The 23605-nt window shown below is 40.3% G+C and overlaps 1 protein-coding gene across 2 annotated transcripts in view; it reads left to right on the forward strand.

Moving 5' to 3' along the window:
* MAP3K2 (mitogen-activated protein kinase kinase kinase 2) overlaps positions 1–23605 on the forward strand; it is a 90856-nt gene that overhangs the window by 26073 nt on the left and 41178 nt on the right. For both annotated transcript variants that reach the window (XM_003359437.6, XM_005671635.4), the window contains exon 2: positions 15445–15513. In XM_003359437.6, the coding sequence (XP_003359485.2) occupies positions 15507–15513 (7 nt within the window). In that variant the 5' untranslated portion in view covers positions 15445–15506. The remainder of the gene's footprint in view (positions 1–15444; positions 15514–23605) is intronic.

Raw genomic sequence — 23605 nt, forward strand, 5'->3', positions numbered from 1 at the left:
TCTGTCCTGGAGAACATTCCATGTGAACTTGAGGCTATGTATTATGTTTTGGGGTGCAGCATTCTGTATACATCTTTTAGGTCTAATTCATCATAATGTTGTTCAAGTCCTCTACTATTGAAAGTAGAGTATTGAATCTATTGTTATTATTTAAAGTATGTCTTTTTCTTTCTTTCTTTTTTTGCCTTTTCTAGGGCTGTACCTGCAGCATATGGAGGTTCCCAGGCTAGGGGTCTAATTGGAGCTGTAGCCACCAGCCTGTGCCAGAGCCACAGCAATGCAGGATCTGAGCCACGTCTGCAACCTACACCACAGCTCACAGCAATGCTGGATCCTTAACCCACTGAGCAAGGTCAGGGATTGAACCTGTGACCTTATGGTTCCTAGTTGGATTCGTTAACCGCTGAGCCACGACAGGGACTCCTAAAACATGTCTCTTTCTTCAGTTCTATGAGTTTGCTTCGTATATTTTTGGGCTCTGATGTTTGGTGTATGTATATTTGTAATTGTTATATCTTTTTCATGAAGTGACCGTTTCCTCAGTATATAATTTTCTTCTTTGTTTCTTACAACAGTCTATTCTGTCTGATACTAACATAGCCACTCTAGTTCTCTACCAGTTACTGTTTGCATGGAGTATCTTTTTCTGTCCCTTCACATTCAACTTGTTGTGTCCTTAGATCTAAAATGTATCTCTTGTAGCAGCATAAGGGAGGATCATGCTTTTTTAATCCTTTCTGCCAGTCTACACCTGTTGATTGTAACATTTAATTACTTTGCATATAAAATAATTACTGATAGGATTTCCCTAGTGGCCTAGTGGTTAAGAACTTGACATCGTCACTCCAATGGCTTGGGTTACTGCCTGGCTTGGATTCGATCCCTGGCCCAGGAACTTCTGCATGCTGCAGGTGTGGCCAAAGAAAACTAAATAAATAATTGCTGGTAGTGAAAGGATGGATTTTATTTTTTGTATTTTTGTATTTTTTTGTCCCTCATTTTGTCCATTACTCTTTCTTTATGTTTAATAGTTTGTTTGCTTGTTTTGCCCCAACCTGCACCACAGCAAGCACTTGAGCCACAGCAGTGACAGTGCTGGATCCTTAACCCAATGAGCCACAAGGGAACTCCAACTCTATCACTTTTTTTCATATGGCTGCACCCACAGCATATGGAAGTTCCCAGGCCAGGAATCGAATCCAAGCCACAGCTGCAAGCTATGCCACAGTTGTGGCACTGCCAGATCCTTAACCCACTGGGCCAGGCTGGGGATCAAACCCATACTGCCACAGAGACAACGCCACTCCTCCATCACTTCTTTTTATCTGTATTCTGTTCTGTTGAGAGAGAGAGAGTGTGTGTGTGTGTGTGTGTGTGTGTGTGTGTGTGTGTGTGTACCATGAAGTTTCATATAACATCCTAAAGTAATGTTTGTTTTGAACTGGAACCAACTTAACTTCATTCACATACAAAAACTCTACGCCTCTACAGCTCTATTCATCCCTGTTTATTGCCAGTGTCACAAATTACATTTTTGAACCTTGTGTTCCCTTTAATATAAATTTTTAATTTTTTTGTGAATTTGTATTATGTTCTTTAGAAAATGAACAGAGTAATCTTGTAGTAATATAGGTTTTTATATTTGCCTATGTATTTACCTTTACTGAAGGTCTTTACATCTTTATATCATAGACTGTCTAGTGTTTTTTTTGTTTTGTTTTGTTTCAACCTGAAGAACTTCTTTTTAGCATTTCTTTTAGGGCAATACTAATTGTAATGAACTTCCTTAGCTCTTGGTGGATATAGAATTCTTGGTTATTATCTTTTTCTTTTAGCACTTTTAATATTTTATCCCACTGCCTTGTGTCCTCCATAGTTCCTATTGATAATCTTTTTGAGGATCTCTGTGATTGATATTTCTTTAGCTGCTTTCAAGATTCTGTCTTTCAACAGTTTGATTATACTCTGTCTTGGTGTAGATCTGCCTGGGTGTATCCTACTTATAATTTATTGAACTCCTTGGATTTGTAGATTCATCTTTTATCGCATTTGGAAAGTTCGGAGCCATTAGTTCTTCAGATAACCTCTGTGTCCCTTTTACTCCCTCCTCTTCTCAGATTTCTGTAATGTTTATAATGATCTGTCAGTCTGCTTGATGGTGTCCCATGAGTTCCTTAGGGTCTGTTTACTTTTCTTCATTATATTTTCTTTTTGTTCTTCAGCCTTCGTAATTTCAAATGTTCTATATTTAAGTTTGCTGATTTGTCTTTTTGCTCAAGTCTTCTGTTGAACCCCTTTATTTTTCAGCTCTGGAAATTGTTCAGTTCCTTTTTATAATTTCTTATTGTTGATACTCTAATTTTGTTTATGTTTCCCTTTTTTTTTTTCCTCTTTGTATTTTCTTTGAGCTCTTGAAACATATTTAGGACAGTTGGTTTTAGTCTTTAGTAAGTCCATCGCCTGTGCTTCTCTAGGGCTGGTTTCTACCACTTTATTTCTTTCCTTTGAATGGGTCATGTTCTCTTACTTTTTGTTTTTTTATGCTCTGTAATTTTTCATTGAAAATTGATAAAGCTATCACTGCTCCCTGTTGGCAGACTGATTTTGTGTCTACCAGACCAGTCCTTAACTAATAAGCTGAGTGTGCTCTGGAGGTTTGGATCAGCACAGTGTGAGGGCTTTTGGTGTTAGGCCTTTTCTGGGCATTCCACTTGCCAAATCTCCATATGACTTTTTCGGTTCCCTCATATATACAGTTGCTTTTAAAGGTCTTAAATTCCTAAAAAATCTTACCCCAGAATCTTCTCCTCAGGACCTCAGCTGATCTTTTATATGTATTTCTACTATAATCTCTTGTTCCAGGCATCTGCAGGTCTATAGGCCTTCTGCAGTTTACCCAAGTAGTACTGGCATCTTCCCCACCTGAGCTCTGAGAGGTAGAACAGAGAGCAGTTCTTCAGGCAGCCTCCAGGAGCTGAGAATGTTGAAGATAAGTTTGCTTTGTTCCTTCTGGTTTGAGGGAGGGATTTGGGAACCTGGCTGATGTTTGCTCCAAAACTGTGTAGGGAGGGAGTGGAGCAAGGTCAAATAAAAATGCCACAAAATGAAGTTCCTGTCGTGGCTCAGAGGAAACAAATTTGGTAACTATGAGGATGCAGGTTTGATCCCTGGCCTTGCTCAGTGGGTTAAGGATCCAGTGTTGCTGTGAGCTGTGGTATAGGTTGCAGATGTGGCTCAGATCTGGCATTGCTGTGGCTGTGATGTGGGCTGGTGACTGAAGCTCCAATTCAGCACCTAGCCTGGGAACTTCCATTATGCCACAAGTGTGCCCCTAAAAAAGAAAAAAAAAAAATTGAGCAAAGAGGCAGTGGAGAAAAGATAACCTCTTCAGCAGTTGGTGTTAGGAAAGCTGACCAGACACATGTAAATCAGTGAAATTAGAACACACCGTACACAAAAATAAACTTAAAATGGTTTTAAACACTTAAATATAAGGCATGACACTAGGAATTACCTCTGTGGTGCGTGGGTTAAAGATCTGGTGTTGCCATGGCTATGGTGTGGGTTGAAGCTGCAGCTCTGATTAAGTCCTTGGCCTGGGAACTTCCATATGCTGAGGGTATAGCCAAAAAGAAAAAAGACAGAAAACAGGGCGAAGACTCACTGAAGATGACATACAGATGGCCAGTAGGGACATGAAAAGATGCTCAGCATCACTAATTATTAAAGGAATGCAAATCAGAACTACAGTGAAGTACCATCTCACACTGGTCAGAATGGCCATCATTAAAAAGTCTACAAATAACAGCAGTTCCCATGTGGCTCAGCCAGTTAAAGATCTGTCGTCACTGCTGTGGCTCAGGTTGCTGCTATGGCACAGGTTTGATCCCTGGCCCAGGAACTCCCACATACTGCAGGTGCAGCCAAAAAAAAAAAAAGTCTATAAATTATAAATGCTAGAGAGGTTATGAAGAAAAGGGTTACAGTGGGAATGTAAGTTGGTGCAGCCACTGTGGAAAACAGTGTGGAGGCTCCTCTGAAAACTAAAAATCAAGTTACCATCTAGCAATCCCACTCCTGGGCATATATCCAAACAAAACTGTAATTCAAAAACATACGTGAACCTCTGTTAATAGCAGCACTGTTCACAGTAGCCAAGACATAGAAACAAACCTGAATGTTCATCAGCAGATGGATTAAGAAGATGTGGCGCACGAGTTCCCGTCATGGCGCAGTGGTTAACGACTCCAACTAGGACCATGAGGTTGCAGGTTCGATTCCTGGCCTTGCTCAGTGAGTTAAGGATCCGGTGTTGCCGTGAGCTGTGGTGTAGGTCGCAAACGCGGCTCGGATCCTGCGTTTCTGTGGCTGTGGTGTAGGCCGGCAGCTACAGCTCCGATTAGACCCCTAGCCTGGGAACCTCCATATGCCGCAGGAGCGGCCCAAGAAATGGAAAAAAGGAAACAAACAAACAAACAAACAAACAAGCAAAAACAAGATGTGGCACAGCAGAAATGAATCCAGCTAGGAACCATGAGGTTGCAGGTTCCATCCCTGGTCTCTCTCAGTGGGTTAGGGATCCAGTGTTGCCATGAGCTGTGGTCTAGGTTGCAGAAGTCACTCGGATCTGGTGTTGCTGTGGCTCTGGCGTAGGCCAGCAGCAACAGCTCTGATTGGCCCCTAGCCTGGGAATCTCCATATGCCTTGGGTGTGGCCCTAAAAAAGTCAAAAGACCAAAAAAAAAAAAGATGTACATATAGTGGAATACTACTCAGCCATAAAAAAGAATGAAATAATGCCATTTGCTGCAACATGAATGCAACTAGAGATTCTCATACTAAGTGAAGTCAGAAAGTGAAAGACAAATACCATGTGATATCACTTATATGTGGAATCTAAAAAAAATGATATAAATGAATATATCTACAAAACAAAAATAGACTCACAGACTTAGAGAATAGACTTGTGGTTGCCAGCAAAGGGAGAGGGATGGGGTGGGAGTAGAGAGATCACAGATGCAAACTATTATATATAGGATAAATTAATAATGAGGTCCTACTGCGTAGCACAAGGAACTATATTCAATATCCTGAGATAAGCCATATGGAAAAGAATATATTAAAAATGTGTATGTGTGTGTATAACTGACTCACTTTGGTGTAAACCAGAAACTAACACAGCATTGTAAATACTTCAATTTTTTAAAAAATTTAAAAAACAGGAGTTCCTGTTGTGGTTCAGCAGAAACTAATCTGACTAGTATCTGTGAGGATGCAGCTTCAGTCCCCCGGCCTTGCTCAGTGGGTTAAGGATTTGGCATTGCTGTGAGCTGTGGTGTAGGTTGCACATGCGGCTCTAATCCATAGTTGCTGTGGCTGTGGTGTAGGCTGGCAGCTGCAGCTCTGATTCAACTCCTAGCCTGGGAACCTCCATATGCCGCAGGTGTGGCCTTAAAAAGACAAAAAAATAAAAATAAAGAAGTGAAGAATATTGGCTTTTATAATCTGTTTATGCAGTAGAGCAGTGTTTTAGTGGTATTTTAGGCTGTCCATATATTTGAATCCTACCAATTTGTTGAATGAAAATTCATTTCTCATATCTTTCATGCCAATTAATAACCACCAAACACACATACACATTTTTATGATTCATATGCAAATATTAAAGGCTCTCTAATAGTGAGAATAAAAAGAACAAAGATAGGAGTTCCTGTCTTGGCTCAGTGGTTATCAAATCCGACTAGGAATCATGAGGTTGCAGCTTTGATCCCTGGCTTTGCTCTGTGGGTTAAGGATCCGGCGTTGCCGTGACCTGTGGTGTAGGTCGAAGATGCTGCTCAGATCTGGCATTGCTGTGGCTCTGGCATAGGCCAGCGGCTATAGCTCTGATTAGACCCCTAGCCTCGGAACCTCCATATGCCGCAGGTGTGGCCCTGGAAAAGACAAAAAGACAAAAGAACAAAGAAGAGACAGTAGTAACTGGAATGTAGCCTTTCTGAATAAAAATAACTGCATATTCCAGTTTTGTTTTTTGACTTAGTTATGACCTTTATGGCATTGTTTTCCTCTAGTACAGGATCCAGTCCAGGGTCAGGATTCAACAAGTTGCCATGTTTCTTTACTCTCCTTGAATCTGCAACAATTTCATAGCCCTTTTTTGACATTTATCTCAAGGATTTTTTTTTAGGGCCGCACCCACAGCATATGGAGGTTCCCAGGCTAGGGGTTGGATTGAAGCTGCAGCTGCTGGCCTGCACCACAGCCACAGCAACACCAAATCCAAGCTTCATCTGCAACCTACACCGCAGCCCACAGCAAAACACCATAGCTCATGGCAATGCCGGATCATTAACCCACTGAGGGAGGCCAGGGATAGAACCCGTGTCCTCATGGATGCTAGTTAGATTTGTTTCTGCTGAGCCATGACAGGAACTCCTCAAGGATATTTTTGAGGAATGCAGTCTCCCTGTTGTTTAAATATAGTGTTTTTCATTCTATGTTTTCTTGAATTTTCTTTATTAGGTTATACATTCTCAGAAAACCACTTAGTTTATGTTGTGTCCTTCTCAGAATATCACACACAGGATATCCATCTATCTATCATATGTGATATTAATTTTGATCACCTAATTAAGGAGTTGCCCAAATTCTCCACTGTAAACTTACTATGTTAAATTTGTTCAAGGTACTGTAAACAAAGTGTAAGGCTAAGATATAGACCATAGTGAGCATATTCAGTAAAATTCTTGGATCTAAAAAGACTTCTGCACACTGTAAAATGGTCACTTTACGGAAAAGGATATCAAGAAATGGCCAGTAAACCAAAGAAAATGGTATTCACCGTCACTAATCATCAGATAAATGTAAATTAGAACTATAGTAAGATAGAACACAGCTGCTAGAATGACCAGTAGAGTTGGTGAGGATGTGGAAGAATTGGAATGCTATTACACTGCTGATGAGAGTATATGTATTTAACATAGCCACTTTGAAGAAATGTTAGGCCATAACTGCTAAAGCTAATAACTATGTGTATGTCTTAAAGATCTAGCAGTTCCCTCCCTGGGTATATATTCAACAGGAATATGTGTTTATTTTTACCAAAAGTTTTGTTTAAGAAGGTTCGTAGAAGCTTTATTTGTAATAACCAGTAACGTCAAGCCTTATATCCATCAGTAATAGAATTAGTAGATTGGAGTTCCCGTCGTGGCGCAGTGGTTAACGAATCCGACTAGGAACCATGAGGTTGCGGATTCGATCCCTGCCCTTGCTCAGTGGGTTAACAATCCGGCATTGCCATGAGCTGTGGTGTAGGTTGCAGACGCGGCTCGGATCCTGCGTTGCTGTGGCTCCGGCGTAGGCTGGCGGCTACAGCTCCGATTGGACCCCTAGCCTGGGAACCTCCATATGCCACAGGAGCGGCCCAAAGAAATAGCAAAAAGACAAAAAAAAAAAAAAAAAAAAGAATTAGTAGATTGATTGAGGTAATTGAGGCCTATAGTGGAATATTACACAGCAATGAAAGTAAACAGAATACTCAGATAGGCAATGTGGAAGAATTTCAGAGATATAAAAGATACCAAGTGAATATAAGTATTAAGTATATATTGTATAATTCAATTAACATGAAGTTTTAAAGAGCAAAACTAACCTATGTCAATAAATGTCAAGGTGATGATTACTCTTATGAAGAAAGGGTGAGTGGGAATGGGTACATTTCCAAGACCCATGAAAGCTTTCCAAGAAGCCTTCATGAGTCTTGGAAATATATGTGTATCTGGTGGTTATTTGGGTGAATACATATGTAAAATGTATATTTAAAACTTGTGCATTTTAGGTGAGTTCTACATTGAGAAACTCAGGGTGATTGGTAGAAAATGATGTTTATACCTCTGTTCCCTTGTAAGTGTTTTATAGATTTAGCTTTTCTATTTAGTTTTCAAGCTATTTTGAATTATTTTTTGTATATTGTATGAGGGTAGGGATCCAACTTCTTGCTTTGGCATGTGAATATCTAGTTGTCCAGCTGCATTTATTGAAGACTATAATTTCCCCCATTGTCTTGGCATCTTGTTTAAAATCATGTGACTATGTATATTTGGGTTTCTCTCTCTCTCTTTCTCTCTCTCTCGGCTGCATTCACGGCGTATGGAAGCTCCTGGGCTGGTATTGAATCCAAGTTGCAGTTGCAATTTATGCCATAGCTGCAGCAACACCAGATCCTTAAGCCACTGCACCACAGCAGGAACTCCTGGGTTTATTTCTCAACTCTCAATTTTGTTCCACCAGTCTCTATCTTTATGTCAGTACCTCCACTGCTTTGATTGCTATAACTTTGTAGTAATTTTTAAAATCAGGAATTATGAACCCTACAGCTTTATTTTTCAGTGTTTCAGCTATTAGGGGTCCCTTATAGTTACACATGAATTTAAAGATTAGCTTTTTCATTTCTGCGAAGAAAGGCCATTGGACTTTTGATAGAGATTACACTGAATCTGTAGTTCACTTTAAGAGTTTTGCTTTCTTAAAAATACTTTCTTCCAATCCATTAACGTGAGATGTCTTTCCTTATACTTAGATCTATTTCAGTTTCTTTCGATGTTTTATAGTTTGCAATGTACAAGATTTTTTTGTTTGTTAAATATGTTCTTAAGTACTTTATTCCTTTGATGCTGTTATTAATGGAATTTATTTCTAAATTTTGTCTTACTCACTGCTAGTATGTAGAAATATGGATTACATCTGCCGTTTTATATTTGTGTTCTATGTGTTATATCTTTTTTGTTCCTCATTCCTTCATTACTGCCTTCTTTTGTGTTAAATAGGCATTTTCTGGTGTGCTATTTTATTTTATTTTTTTTGCTTTTTAGGGCCACAGCCATGGCATATGGAAGTTTCTAGGCTAGGGCTCGAGTCAGAGCTACTGCTGCCGGCCTACACCACAGCCACAGCAATGCCAGATCTCTGACCCACTGGCCGAGGACAGGGATTGAACACACATCCTTATAGATACTAGTCGGATTCATTTCCACTGAGCCACAACAGGAACTCCTCTAGTATGCTATTTTAATTTTCTTGTTTCTTTTTCCATTTAAAAAAATTTATACTTCAGTTATTGACGTGGGGACTAAAATTAACATCTCAATTTAAAACAGTGTAATCTGAGTTATTACCCACTTAAGTATAGTGGTACAGAAAACTTTTCTTTTGTTTAACTTCACCCCCTCCCTTCCTTTGTGCTATTGTTATTATATAAATTGTATCTATATATTGTATACCCAACAACATGCTTAATTCAGTTTCTTTTTTTTTTTTTTTTTTTTTTTGCCATCTCTTGGGCCTCTCCCACCGCATATGGAGTTTCCCAGGCTAGGGGTCTAATCGGAGCTGTAGCTGCCAGCCTACACCACAGCCACAGCAGTGCGGGATCTGAGCCGAGTCTGCAACCTGCACCACAGCTCACAGCAACGCCGGATCGTTAACACATTGAGCAAGGGCAGGGATCGAACCCCCAACCTCATGGTTCCTAGTAGGATTCGTTAACCACTGCGCCACAACGGGAACTCCTTAATTCAGTTTCTTTAAACATGCGTTAGTTTCCTGCTGCTGCTTGTGTAGAAAAGAGTTAATGTAGGCCTCACTGCTTATCCTTAGAATGAACTGCTTATAAGGTCTGCTCTTGGCTGGCATCTGAGAACTTGGATTCCAGGAGGGCTTCCACCTACCTAATTGATAAGAGTGGCTTGTTGTGCCTAAGCTGCCTATACAAACAATTTAGTTTATGTCAAACACTTGCTTTTCATCTGGGAATCTGGAATTTTGGTATGTGTTAGACAGAGGATATCTATATGATCAGCCACTAATAAAAATCCTGGGTGCCCAGTCTCAAAATATTTCCTGGTTGATGACATTTTACATGTGTTGTCATAACTCATCAGTCATGTCCTATATGACTCTACTGAAAAAGGATCTTTAGGAGATTGCCCTGGACTTTGTCCCATGTACCCTTTTGCCTTTGCTGATTTTGCTTTGTAACCTTTTGTCATAATAAATTTTAGCTCTCAGTACGACTATATTGGTGTGTCCTGTGAGTACTCTGGCAAGTCATTGAAACTGGGCGTGGTCTTGATTACTTCCTACGTACATACTGATGCAACAATTACCAAAAATTTGGTGTCAAAACAGCATAAGTTTATTACAGTTTTGGAAGTCAGAAGTCTCAAATGAGTCTCTCTGGACTAAAATCAAGGTGTCATCATTTCTGTCCCTTCCTGAGGCTCTAAGGGAAAATCTGTTTTCTTACATTTTCCACCTTCTTGCAGCTGCCTTCATACATTGGCTCATGGCCACCCCATTTCATCTTCAAAGCCAACAATGACTGGTCATGTTTTTCTTATACAGTGTTGTCCTGACACTTTCCAGCTTGCACCTTTCTTTTATAATGACCCCTGGAGTTCCTGTTGTGGCTCAGCGGTAACAAACCCGGCTAGTATCCATGAGGACGTGGGTTCAATCCCTGGTCTCATTTGGTGGGTTAAGGATTCGGTGTTGCTGTGACCTGTGGTGTAGGTCACAGACATTGCTTGAATCTGGCATTGCTGTGGCTGTGACAAAGGCTGGCAGCCATAACTCTGATTCAACCCTTAGCCTGGGAACTTCTGCATGCCTTGGGTGCAGCCCTAAAAAACAGAGAAATAAATAGGACCCCTGTGTTTATGTTGGGTCCAGCCACATAATCCAAGATAACCATCCCATCTTAAATTTCTTTCTTTCTTTCTTTTTTTTTTTTTTTGTCTTTTTGTCTTTTCTAGGGCCGCTTCCTGCAGCATATGGAGGTTCCCAGGCTAGGGGTCTAATCGGAGCTGTAGCCACCAGCCTATGCCACAGCCACAGCAACATGGGATCCAGGCTGCATCTGCATCCTACACCACAGCTTATGGCAATGCCGGATCCTTAACCCACTGAGCAAGGCCAGGGATCAAATCCACAACCTCATGGTTTCTAGTTGGATTCGTTAACCACTGAGCCACGATGGGAACTACTTAAATTTCTTAACTAGTATCTGCAAAGTCCCTTTTGCCATGTAAGGTAATACATATATATTCAAAGGGCCTAGGAATTAGGATGTAGACATCTTTGGGGTAGACCTACGTAGTCAGGAGAAATAAAGAGTTAGAAACAAAATTACATTTATACTGTTTTTTATTTTTACTTGTGTAATCATCCTTACTGGTGTTCTTTCTGCATGTGGATTGGATATACTGTCCATTTCAGCCTGAAGGACTCCTTTTATGTTTCTTATAGGGCAAGTCCTGTTGTGATGAATTCTCTGTTTGTCTAGGAATGTCTTAATTTTGTCTTCAGTTTTGCAGTATAGTTTCGCTGGATATTGAATTCTTAGTTGAGAATCTTACTTTCAGCACTTTGAATATGCCGTCTCATTGTCTTCTGGCCTCCTAGGTTACCAGTGAGCAGACAGTTGAGTATCCTTTGCACATGATGAATTCCTTCTCTTGCTGCTCTCAAGATTCTCTGTCTCTTAACAGTTTTATTCTGATGTTTCTTAAAGTAGATCACTTTGATTTTATCTTACTTTAGGAGGTTGAGCTTCTTGGATGTGTAGCTTGTTTTCTCATCAAATTTAAGGAGTTTTGGGCTATAATTTCTTGAAGGGTTCTTTTTGCCCCCTTTTTTTTCCTCTCCTTCTGAAACTCCTATTTATTTGTTGGTGTGCCTGATATTTCAGTTATTATACTTTCTAGCTTCAGAATTTCTATTTTGTTCCCTTTTTTTTTTCTCTTTTTTTCCTCTCCCATGACATATGGGAGTTCCCAGGCTAGGGGTTGAATCAGAACTGCAGCTGCTGTCCACAGCAATGCCAGGTCCGAGCCATATCTGCAACCTATACTGCAGTTTGTGGCAATGCTGGGTCCTTATCCCACTGAGCAGGGTCAGGGATTGAACCTGCATCTTCATGGGTACTAGTCAGGTCTGTTACCACTGAGTCATAACGGGAACTCCTGTGTTGTTCCTTTTTATAATTTTTGTTTACTTATTGGTATTGTTTCACGAGACATTCTTATATGTTTTAGTTCTTTAGACATGGCTTCATTAGTTCTTTGAACATATTTAAAATGAGCTGATTTAGAGTTCCCATTGTGGCACAATGGGATCACTGGTGTCTTGGGAACCTTGGGATTCGGGTTTGATCCCTGTTCTGGCACAGTAGGTTGAGGATCTGTGTTGCAGCTGCAACTTGGGTTGTGACTGCGGCTCAGATCTGATCCCTGGCCTGGGAACTGCATATGCCTTGGGATGGCCAAAAATGGGGGCCGGAGGGGATGAGGAATTCCCATTGTGGCTCAACAGAAACAAATCTAACATTGGTGAGGACCCAGGTTTGATCTCTGGCCTTGATCAGCCACAGTGGTGTTGCTGTGGCTGTGGCGTAGTCTAGTGGCTACAGCTCCGATTCGACCCCTAGCCTGGGAACCTCCTTATGCTGCAAGTGTGGCCCTAAGAAGACACACACACACACACACTCAGAAAGAGCTGATTTAATGTCTTCGTCTAATTGGTCTGACATTTGGACTTCCTCAGTTTTTGTTGATTGGTTTTTCTTGGTGTATGAACTAATGTCTTCCTATGCTTCCTGTGTCTCATTTTTTTCTTGAAAACTGGGCATTTAAAATATTGTAATGTGTCACCTCTAGAATCAGATTCTCTCTTGCCAGTGTTTTTTGTTTATTTATTTATTTATTTTTTTAATGGCTGAACTTGTGGTATATGGAAGTTCCTGGGGCAGGGATTGAATCTGAGCCACGGCTGCAGCAACTCTGGATCTTTTTTTTTTTTTTTTTTTTTTTCCTTTTTTATCACTGCACATGCAGCATATATGGAAGTTCCCAGGCTAGGGGTCAAATCGGAGCTGCAGCTGCTGGCCTACACCACAGCCACAGTAGTGTGGGATCCGAGCCACATCTGCAACCTATGCTTGCAGCCAGAGCTTTCAGCAGTGCTGGATCCTCAACCTGCTGAGTGAGGCCAGGGGTTGAACCCACATCCTCACAGATACTTCTTGGATTCTTAACTTGCTGAGCCACAACAGAAATTCCAACACCAGATCCTTTTAACATACTGTGCTGAGCCAGGAATCAAACCCGAGCCTCTGAAGTGGCCCCTAGATGCCGCAGTCGGATTCTTAACCCACTGCATCACAACTGAACTCCTTTAGTGACTTCTTGGAAATCTTTTTTATTTTTTTTGCTGAGCCCACAGCATGTGGGAATTCCTGGGCCAGGAATTGACCCTGCAGTACAGTATTGACCTGGGTTGCTGCAGTGACAGCACTGACCCTTAACCTGCTATGCCACAAGGGAACTCCTGGAGCTCTCACTTTTTTGTGGGGGGACTCATTTTTTGTTTGTTTGCTTTACATTTTTAAAATTAAAGTTGGGAGTTCCTGTCACAGCTCAGTGGTTAACGAATCCGACTGGGAACCATGAGGTTGCGGGTTCAATCCCTGGCCTTGCTCACTTGGTTAAGGATCTGGTATTGCTGTGAGCTGTGGTGTAGGCTGGCAGCTACAGCTCCAATTAGACCCCTAGCCTGGGAACCTCCACATGCCACGGGAGCAGCCCTAGAAAAGGCAAAAAGACAAAAAAAAAAAAAAAAATTAAAGTTGATTTACTATGTCGTGCCAATTTCTGGAACTTGTTTTCTAAAGTCTTGCATTTGTTGTGTGTGGTCACTGAAGACTGCTCAGTTAGTTTGTTATTAGCTAATAATTAGACAGAGATTTCCTTAGATGCTTAGAACCAGCAAGTCTCAGTCTCTTTTGAGAGTTTTTCTCTGTATGTCTTGGGGCTGGCCTTTAACATTCTCACAATTTACAGCTCCATTTTATTCTTCACTTACTGCTGCATAGAGCCTTAATGTTAGCCAGAGCTGAAAGTTTAGGGCCTTCGTTGACCTTTCTTGTGTATGCAGCAGCCCTGGGCCTTTGTGTGACTTCTAGGTTCCCAGGAATCTGTTGGAGCTTTTCAAAGTTCCCGACTGACATCTCATTCCTCAGATTTAAAAAAAAATTTTTTTCTTAACCTATTGTTTGTCCCAACTGTTTTCTCCATCATCAAGCAGCAGTTGTCCCTGATTGATTTCAACACTTCAAGCACATTACGCTAGAAGAACTTTGAGTCAGATTAAATAAAAGCAGCCTTTCAAATAGAATCTGTCAGCCAGTCATTAGATAGGTCAAATAATGTCAGTTTTTAAGGAATCAAGCTTTGAAGGCATTCCATCTCCATTTTGCTGCCATGCTGCTCATTTTCGTGTTGACTGTGGGCTTACTGGTTTACATCGATCCTTGGGTGCTGGGAGTAAGAGGTTAGAAGATTAGGAATAGGAAAGTCAGAACATCACAAGGCTTCCTCTTTTACCCCGGACTCCTAAATGCTGGCCAGACTGCTGTAAGCATTTGGTTTATTCCATTTTGTGATTCATATATATATAGTCTTTTTAGGGCCACACTTGCAGCATATGGAGGTTCCCAGGCTAGGGGTCGAATCGAAGCTGTAGCCACTGGCCTATGCCAGAGCCACAGCAGCTCGGGATCTGAGCCGCATCTGCTTCCTACGCCACAGCCCACTGCAACGCCAGATCCTTAGCTCACTGAATGAGGCCAGGGATCGTACCGTGTCCTCATGGATGCTAGTCAGGTTTGTTAACCGCTGAGCCATGACAGGAACTCCTGATTCTGATAATTTTTTCTTTTATGAAAGAGGTAATTTATGTAGGTCTTTACTACTCTGCTGATGTCCTCTTTTTTGTCTCTTAACATGACCTTTTCCACTCATCTTTGTACCTTCCATTGCCCTGGAACTTGAATTTAATTAGATTGTCTCTTAAGCTTTTTGACTGTCAAAAATTGTTTTGTTAGAGGTCCCGTTGTGGCGCAGCAGAAATGAATCTGACTTTTATGTACAAGAGGATGTGGGTTCAATCCCTGGCCTTGCTCCTTGGGTTGGGGATCAGGCGTTGCTGTGAGCTGTGGTGTAAGTCACAGACGCAGCTCTGATCCTGCATGGCTGTGGCTGTGGCTGTGGCATAGGCTGTCAACTCTGATTTTGACCCTTAGTCTGGGAACTTGCATATGCCATGGGTGTGGCCCTAAAAAGAAAAAAAAAATTGTTTTATCTTAGATAGGAACCTGAAAAATACCGAAGTAAATTTAATATAATTTTAAATTTAAATCATAATAATGATTTTTTTGCTCTTTCTTAATAATGGAGTATCTGGGAAAAATAAAAACACTATTCCCAAGCAAAATGTGTAAAATGTGAATATTTTACATTTATCATTAGTGTTACTTATACTGACATTTTTCTTTTTTATGGCTGACTCTTCTCTTCTTATGATTAACATATTCATCTTTTTACCTCCTTAGGCAATAAAGAATGCTGATGGGAGAACCATTTCCCTAATTTTCAGAGAGTTGAGCTGGTTGCCATGATGGGTGAGTTCCAACTAAAAGCATTTTTTATCTATAATTAAATGGTAAAATGAGGGAGAAAACTTTTTTCTATGTATGATAAGCTTTTTTATGAAGAAATTTGTGATTTAGAAATTTATGTAATGTTTTATTTATTTAGTAGATTTTCTTTTTCTTTTTCTTCCTTTTTTTTTTTTTTTTTGCCTTTTAGGGCTGCACCCACAGCATATGGAGGTTCCCAGGCTAGGGGTGAAATGGGAGCTGTAGCTGCCAGGGCCATAGTAATGCAGGATCCAAGCCATGTTTGTGAACCTACACCACAGCTCATGGCAACACGGGATCCCCAACCCATTGAGCGAGGCCAGGGATCGAACCTCTGTCCTCATGGATGCTAGTTGGGTTTGCTAACTGCTGAACCACAACGGGAACACCTAGATTTTCAATTAAAGTAAATTTTTTGTTGACTTACATTTTTGGAATAACCAGTTAATGCAGGGCGTAGTGTAGACATTCAAAATAAACTGTTAAGATGGCTTGATTTTCTTAGCATCTGATGGCCAGAGAAAGTACTTGATCACAAAACCTGACTTTTAAAAATTGAATAAATGGTGAAGAATGGATTGTTATAACTACCCAGCAGTGTAATAATATAGATAAAAAAATTAGCAGCTAAAAATAATAAATCATAAAACTTTATAACAGAACGGAGCAGTAAATCATTGTTGCTCAAGGAGGGTATGTTTTACAACTCTTATGAATTTCCTGTGGTGTCATAATGTTAATAGAAAGGGAGACTAAAGTATGGGAATGGATTGTGGGTGTTCAGTTTATATGTCATTTTGTTTTCTTCTGTACTATTTTTTTTTTTCCTTCTTTTCCCCTTGGAGTAGAGGTTCCAGTGTGAGTCAGGGATCAGACAGGGAAACACTAGAAAGAAATGGAGCAAATGGCCCTCCCCACCCTAAACAGGAGAACATGGACTGGGTAGTTAGAATCTAAGTTTTTAAAATTAGACCAATATCTTAATCCTGATATGTATTTGCCAATGTTTGTCTTTGTCACACTGTTCTTACTACTTGCTTAACAGATGTAATATTCACTCTTATATGTGTATGCATGGCATTAAAGCCAGTGAGCTTAAATCTGTCCATGTTCTTATGGATTTTTTTTTCGTCCTTTTAGGGCCAAACCTGCAGCATATGGAAGTTTCCAGCTTAGGGGTCAAATCGGAACTCTAGCTGCTGGCCTACACCGAAGCCACAGCAACACAGGTTCCTAGCTGTGTCTGTGACCTACACCACAGCTCACGGCAGTGCCAGATCCTTCACCTACTGATCGAAACCAGGGATCAAACCTGCTTCCTCATGGATATTAGTCAGATTCATTTCCGCTGAGCCATGATGGGAGCTCTTGTCCATGTTCTTTAATGGAAGGGCTAGCATACTACTTTCAGTGTGTCTGCTTGTGGCAAATGTATAAGCCAAACTTTCACCTTCCTACTTTCTAAGTTTCTCTTCCACTTTCTGTTTTTGTAATGATGAGTGCAGTGCCATCATGTGGTCCATATTCTCCACTATCATCAGCTTCGCCTCTAGTTCCAAATTGGATATCTTTTACTGAATTTAACTTTTCATTTTTGTTACTCTCACTTGCAGTCTGAACTTTGTATTAAATTGGTTTCCACTGTACTTTTCAAATACTTCACTATAGTATTCAACAAAGCAGAGTCATTGCTTAAAAACATGCACAAAGGTAGTCACAAAAAACCATGAATATTTAAAAGTGTGAATTTTTTTGAATTTTGCTTTTTCTGGGGCTGCACCTGCGGCACATGGAGGTTCCCAGGCTAGGGGTCTAATTGGAGCTGTAGCCGCGGGCCTACGCTAGAGCCACAGCAACACAGAATCCAAGCCATGTCTGCAACCTATACCACAGCTCATGGCAATGCCGGATCCCCGACCCACTGAGCGAGGCCAGGGACTGAATCCACAACCTCATGGTTCCTAGTCGGATTCGTTAACCACTGAGCCATGACGGGAACTCCTATTTGAATTTTTTTATTAGGGATTTTCATCTGTAAATACATTTTAAGTTTATTAAGTAAGTATATAAGATATCAAATTAAACATTTCTGATAAATTTTTTATTTGCAATTTGCCAAATATCTTCTGGTTTTGTGCTCAACTAAATATCCTTTAAATTTGTGTCAGAAATCCACTGCTTCTTCTCTGTGACTGTTGGTCAGACTCTGGGATCCTCCATTCATCCTTTCTGCTATTTGGATCAACCCATGGTCCTTATGACATTTATAACCTGTCTAATCTTCCTAGAAACTCTAACCGCAGTAGAGATTCTTAATAGAGTAAAGTAGTCTAACAGTTAGAACAGTGCTTGTTCTGTTGCTTGATCTTTTGGGGATTTGTTAGCTTACATCTTGTCAAGGGTACTTATTTATCATCTGATTCTTCCCCAATCCAGGAACAGAAGAAACTCAATTAAATAGCCCTTCAGGTGTATGTCATCTACCAAAGAAGTTACTCAGTAGGTTAAGGATCTAACATTGCTGCAACCTGTGGCGCAAGTTGCTGATGGGGCTCAGATCCCATGTTGCCGTGGCTGTGGCCTAAAGCTGCAGCTCCAGTTTGACCCCTAGTCCAGGAACTTCCGTATGTCGCAGGTGTGGCTGTAAGAAGGAAAAAGAAAAGAAAACAGGATTTAGGAGTTGCCTAGTGGCACAGCAGGTTAAGGATCTGGTGTTGTCACTGCTGTAGGTCTGGTTGCTGCTGTGGCATGGGTTCAGATTTCCACATGACATGGGCATGGCTCAGAAGAAAACGGAAAATGGTATTGTTCATTTTTAAAATGAGGAAATTGGTGTATGTAAACATGATAGACCCAGGCTTTAATTTATTTTGGAGTTATATATAATAATAAACATGAAATGTTAAACATTAAATATTGTGAAAATGCCTAAATTCATGTTTAATGAAGAAAACAATTAGAACATAGATAAGTTTAGGTAATAAAGTTCCCCTCTCCCCAGTGCAGAATTAAAGATCTTACTTTTCTTTAGAAGATTACATCAGTTAATTATATTCCAGTTCAGATCATTCTCGGCTTACTGTTTTCCTAAGGAAAGATTTATTTTTATTGGTAAGTGGCATAGTCTGGGTTGGACCCATGTACAGTACACGTGCTGTAATATATTATACCAATCAGCCTCAGTTTCTTTTTGGCTAAGCTAATCTTGTATCGAAATTTTACTTTACAAAGGGTACTTTCTGAAAGATTAAATTTTTCTCTAGACCTGGAATTTATTATTATTTTTTTATTTTTATCTTTTTTTTCTTGTCTTTCTGCCTTTTCTAGGGCCGCTCCTGCAGCATACGGAGGTTCCCAGGCTAGGGGTCTAATCGAAGCTGAAGCCACCTGCCTACGCCAGAGCCACAGCAATGTGGGATTCGAGCCACATCTGCAGCCTACACCACAGCTCATGGCATGCCGGATCCTTAACCCACTGAGCAAGGCCAGGGGTCGAACCTGCAACCTCATGGTTCCTAGTTGGATTCGTTAACCACTGCGCCACGACGGGAAAGGAACTCCTAGACCTGGAATTTATTAACACAACCTTTTGAGTTGTTATTTTAATTTTAATATACAAGTAGTTTCACTATAGAACAGAATGTATCACTATAAAAAATTAACACAGAGAAGTCAGTTCTTTGTGTGTTTAAAAGATTAATGAAGCCATTGACTTTCCAAATTCTTTTTAATGATCTTCCCTTACAGAATAAAATGTTTTATATAAAATTTGGTTTTTAATTTAATTTTTATTTTATATTATATAGTTGATTTATAATATTGTATTAATGTGAGCTATACAGCAAAGTGATTCAGTTATACATATAAATACATCCATTCTTTTTCAGATTCTTTTACCATATAGGTTATTACAGAATATTGAGTAGAATTTCATGTGTTCTACAGTAGGTTCTTTTTTTATATTACTCAATGAATTTATTATATTTATAGTTGTACAATGATCATCACAACCCAGTTTTATAGTATTTCCGTCCCAAACCCCCAGCTTATCGCCTCACTCCCCAACCTCTCTCATTTGGAAACCATACGTTTTTCAAAGTCTGTCAGTATCTGTTCTGCAAAGAAGTTCATTGTGTCCTTTTTTCAGATTCCACATGTAAGTGATAGCATTTGATGTTGGTGTTTCATTGTCTGACTTCACTTAGCACGATAATTTCTAGGTCCATCCATGTTGGTAAAAATGCCATTATTGGAGTTCCTGTCATGGCGCAGTGGAAACAATCTGACTAGGAACCATGAGGTTGTGGGTTAGATCCCTGGCCTCACTCAGTAGGTTAAGGATCTGGCATTGCCGTGAGCTATGGTGTAGATCGCAGACACAGCCCAGATCTGGCATTACTGTGGCTCTGGCTAGCCCCACAGGAACAGCTCCGAATAGACTACTAGCCAGGGAACCTCCATAAGCCATGGGTGCGGCCCTAAAAAGACCAAAAAAAAAAAAAAAATGCTGTTATTTCGTTCCTTTTAATGGCTGAGTAATACTCCATTGTGTATATGTACGACATCTTCTTGATTCACTCTTCTGTCGATGGACATTTAGGTTGTTTCCATGTCTTGGCTATTGAAAAGAGTGCTGGAGTTCCCGTCGTGGCGCAGTGGTTAACGAATCCGACTAGGAACCATGAGGTTGCGGGTTCGGTCCCTGCCCTTGCTCAGTGGGTTAAGGATCGGGCATTGCTGTGAGCTGTGGTGTAGGTTGCAGACGCGGCTTGGATCCTGCGTTGCCGTGGCTCTGGCGTAGGCTGGTGGCTACAGCTCTGATTAGACCCCTAACCTGGGAATCTCCATATGCTGCGGGAGCGGCCCAAGAAATGGCAAAAAGACACACATACACACACACACAAAATCACATTAACTGTACTGTAGAAGAGATTATTTAAGAGTATGTGTGGGGAGTTCCCATTGTGGCACAGCAGAAACGAATCTGACCAGGAACTGTGAGGTTGCAGGTTCGATCCCTGGCCTCGCTCAGTGGGTTAAGGATCCACTGTTGCCATGGGCTGTGGTGTAGGTTGAAGATGCGGCTAGGATTCGGCTTTGCTGTGGCTCTGGCATAGGCCAGCAGCTGTAGCTCCTATTAGACCCCTAGCCTGGGAACCTCCACATGCTGTGGATGTGGCCGTAAAAAGATGAAAGACCAAAAACAAACAAACAAACAAACAAACAAACAAAAAAAAAGGAAAAAGGTGCTGCAGTGAACATTGGAGTACATGTGTGTTTTTGAGTCATGGTTTACTCTGAATAGATGCCCTGGAGTGGGATTGCTGGATCAAATGATAGTTCTATTTTTAGTTTTCTGAGGAATCTCCATCCTGTTTTCCACAGTGGCTGTACCAATTTGCAATCCCACCAACAGTGTAATAGGGTTCCATTTTTTCCAGAACTTATTGTTTGTAGACTTTTTTTTTTTTTTTTTTTTTTGTCTTTTTGCCTTTTTCTAGGGCCACTCCCGCGACATATGGAGGTTCCCAGGCTAGGGGTCTAATCAGAGCTGTAGCCACTGGCCTGTGCCAGAGCCACAGCAACGTGGGATCTGAGCCACATTTGCAACCTATGTCACAGCTCACGGCAACGCAGATCCTTAACCCACTGAGCAAGGCCAGGGATCGAACCCTCAACCTCATGGTTCCTAGTTGGATACCTTAACCACTGTGCCACGATGGGAACTCCTGTTTGTAGACTTTTTGACGGTGGCCATTCTGACTGGAATAAGATGGTACCTCATAGTGGTTTTGATTTGCATTTCTCTAATGATGAGTGATTTTGAACATCTTTTCATGTGTTTTTTGGCCATCCATATGTCTTCTTTGGAGAATTGTCTGTTTATATCTTTTGCGCATTTTTTGTTGGGGTTGTTTGTTTTTTTGGTATTGAGCTGCAGATGTTTATATATTTTGGAGAGTAATCCCTTGTCAGTTGCATCATCTGCAAAGATTTTCTCCCATTCTCTGGGTTGCCTTTTCGTTTTGTTTAGGGTTTCCTTTGCTGTGCAAAAACTTTTCAGTTTAATTAGGTCCCATTTGTTTATTTTTGTTTTCACTGTTGTTACTCTAAGAGGTGGATTGCAGAAGATGTTGCTGTCATTATGTTGGAGAGTGTTTGGCCTATATTTTCCTCTAAGAGTTTTATAGTATCTGGTCTTATATCTAGGTCTTTAATCCATTTTGAGTGTATTTTTGTGTATGGTGTTAGGAAGTGTTCTAATTTCATTCTTTTCCATGTGGCTGTCCACTTTTCCCAGCATCACCTACTGAAGGGGCTGTCTTTACTCCTTTGTATATTCTTACCTCCTTTGTCATAGATGAGTTGACTGTAGGTGCGTGGGTTTAATTCTGGGCTTTCTATCCTGTTCCACTGATCTGTATTTCTGTCTTTGTGCCAGTACCATAAGGTTTTGATGACTGTTGCTTTGTAGTATAGTCTGAAGTCAGGGAGCCTGACTCCTCCAGCTCCATTTTTCTTTTTCAGCATGTCTTTGGCTATTCTGGGTCTTTTGTGCTTCCCAACAAATTTTAAAATGTTTTCTTTGAGTTCTAGGAAAAATGTCCTTGGTAATTTGATAGGGATTGCATTGTATCTGTAGATTTCCTTTGGTAGTATAGTCATTTTGATAAATATTGACTCTTCCAATCCCATCTATTTGTGTCATCTTTGATTTCTTTCATCAGCATCCTATAGTTTTTTCAGACTACAGGTCTTTTGTCCCTTTAGGTGGGTTTACTCCTAGGTATTTTATCCTTTTGGATGTGATGGTAAATGGGATTGCTTCCCTAATTTCTCTTTCTGATCTTTCATTGTTAGTATATAGAAACGCAGTCAATTTCTGTGTGTTAATTTGTATCCTGCGACTTTGCCATATTCATGGATGAGCTCTAACAGTTTTCTGGTAGAGTCTTTAGGATTCTCTAGGAATAGAATAGAATAGAATAGAATAGAATAGAATAGAATAGAATAGAATAGAATATCATCTGCAAATAGTGATAGTTTTACTTCTTCCTTTCCAATTTGGATTCCTTTTATCTCTTTTTCTTCTCTGATTGTTGTGGCTAGGACTTCCAGAACTATGTTGAAGAGTAGTGGCGAGAGCAGACATCCTTGTCTTGTTCCTGATCTCAGCGGGAATTCTTTCAGCTTTTCACCATTGAGAATGATGTTCACTGTGGGTTTGTCATAGATGGCCTTTATCATGTTGAGGTAGGTTCCCGTCATGCCCACTTTCTGAAGGGTTTTTATCAGAAATGGGTGTTGGATTTTGTCAAAGGCTTTTTCCGCGTCTGTTGAGAGGATCATATGGTTTTTATTCTTCAGTTGGTTAACGTGGTGTATCCCACTGATGAATTTGCAGATATTGAAGAACCCTTGCATCCCTGGGATAAATCCCACTTGATCATATATACAGTCCTTTTAATATATGGTTGGATGTGGTTTGCTAGTATTTTGTTGAGGATTTTTGCATCGATGTTCATCAGTGAGATTGGCCTGTAGTTTTCTTTTGTTGTGGTATCTTTGTCTGGTTTTGGTATCAGGGTGATGGTGGCCTCATAGAATGAGTTTGGGAGTGTTCCTTCCTCTGCCATTTTTCGGAATAGTTTCAGAAGGAGAGGTGTTAGCTCTTCTCTAAATGTTTGATGGAATTCTCCTGTGAAGCCATCTGGTCCTGGACTTTTGTTTGTTGGAAGTTTTTTAATCACAGTTTCAATTTCAGTTCTTGTGATTGGTCTGTTCATCTTTTCTATTTCATCTTGGTTTAGTCTTGGAAGATTGTACTTTTCTAAGAATTTCTTCTAGGTTTTCTTTTTCATTGTCTATTTCTTCTAGGTTTTGTTTCATTGGCATATAGTTGCATATAGTGGTCTCTTATGATTCTTTGTATTTCTGTGATGTTCTTTGTTATGTCTCCTTTTTCATTTCTAATTTTATTGATTTGAGTCCTCTCTCTTTTTTGCTTGATTTGTCTGGCTAAGGGTTTATCCATTTTGTTGATCTTTTCAAAGAACAAGCATTTCCTTTCATT

Source organism: Sus scrofa, chromosome 15 (assembly GCF_054392235.1).
Source record: "Sus scrofa isolate SSC_HxYL_T2T_F1_AM1 chromosome 15, Sscrofa_HxYL_maternal_Yorkshire_Landrace_v2.0, whole genome shotgun sequence".
Taxonomy (NCBI): Eukaryota; Metazoa; Chordata; class Mammalia; order Artiodactyla; family Suidae; genus Sus; species Sus scrofa.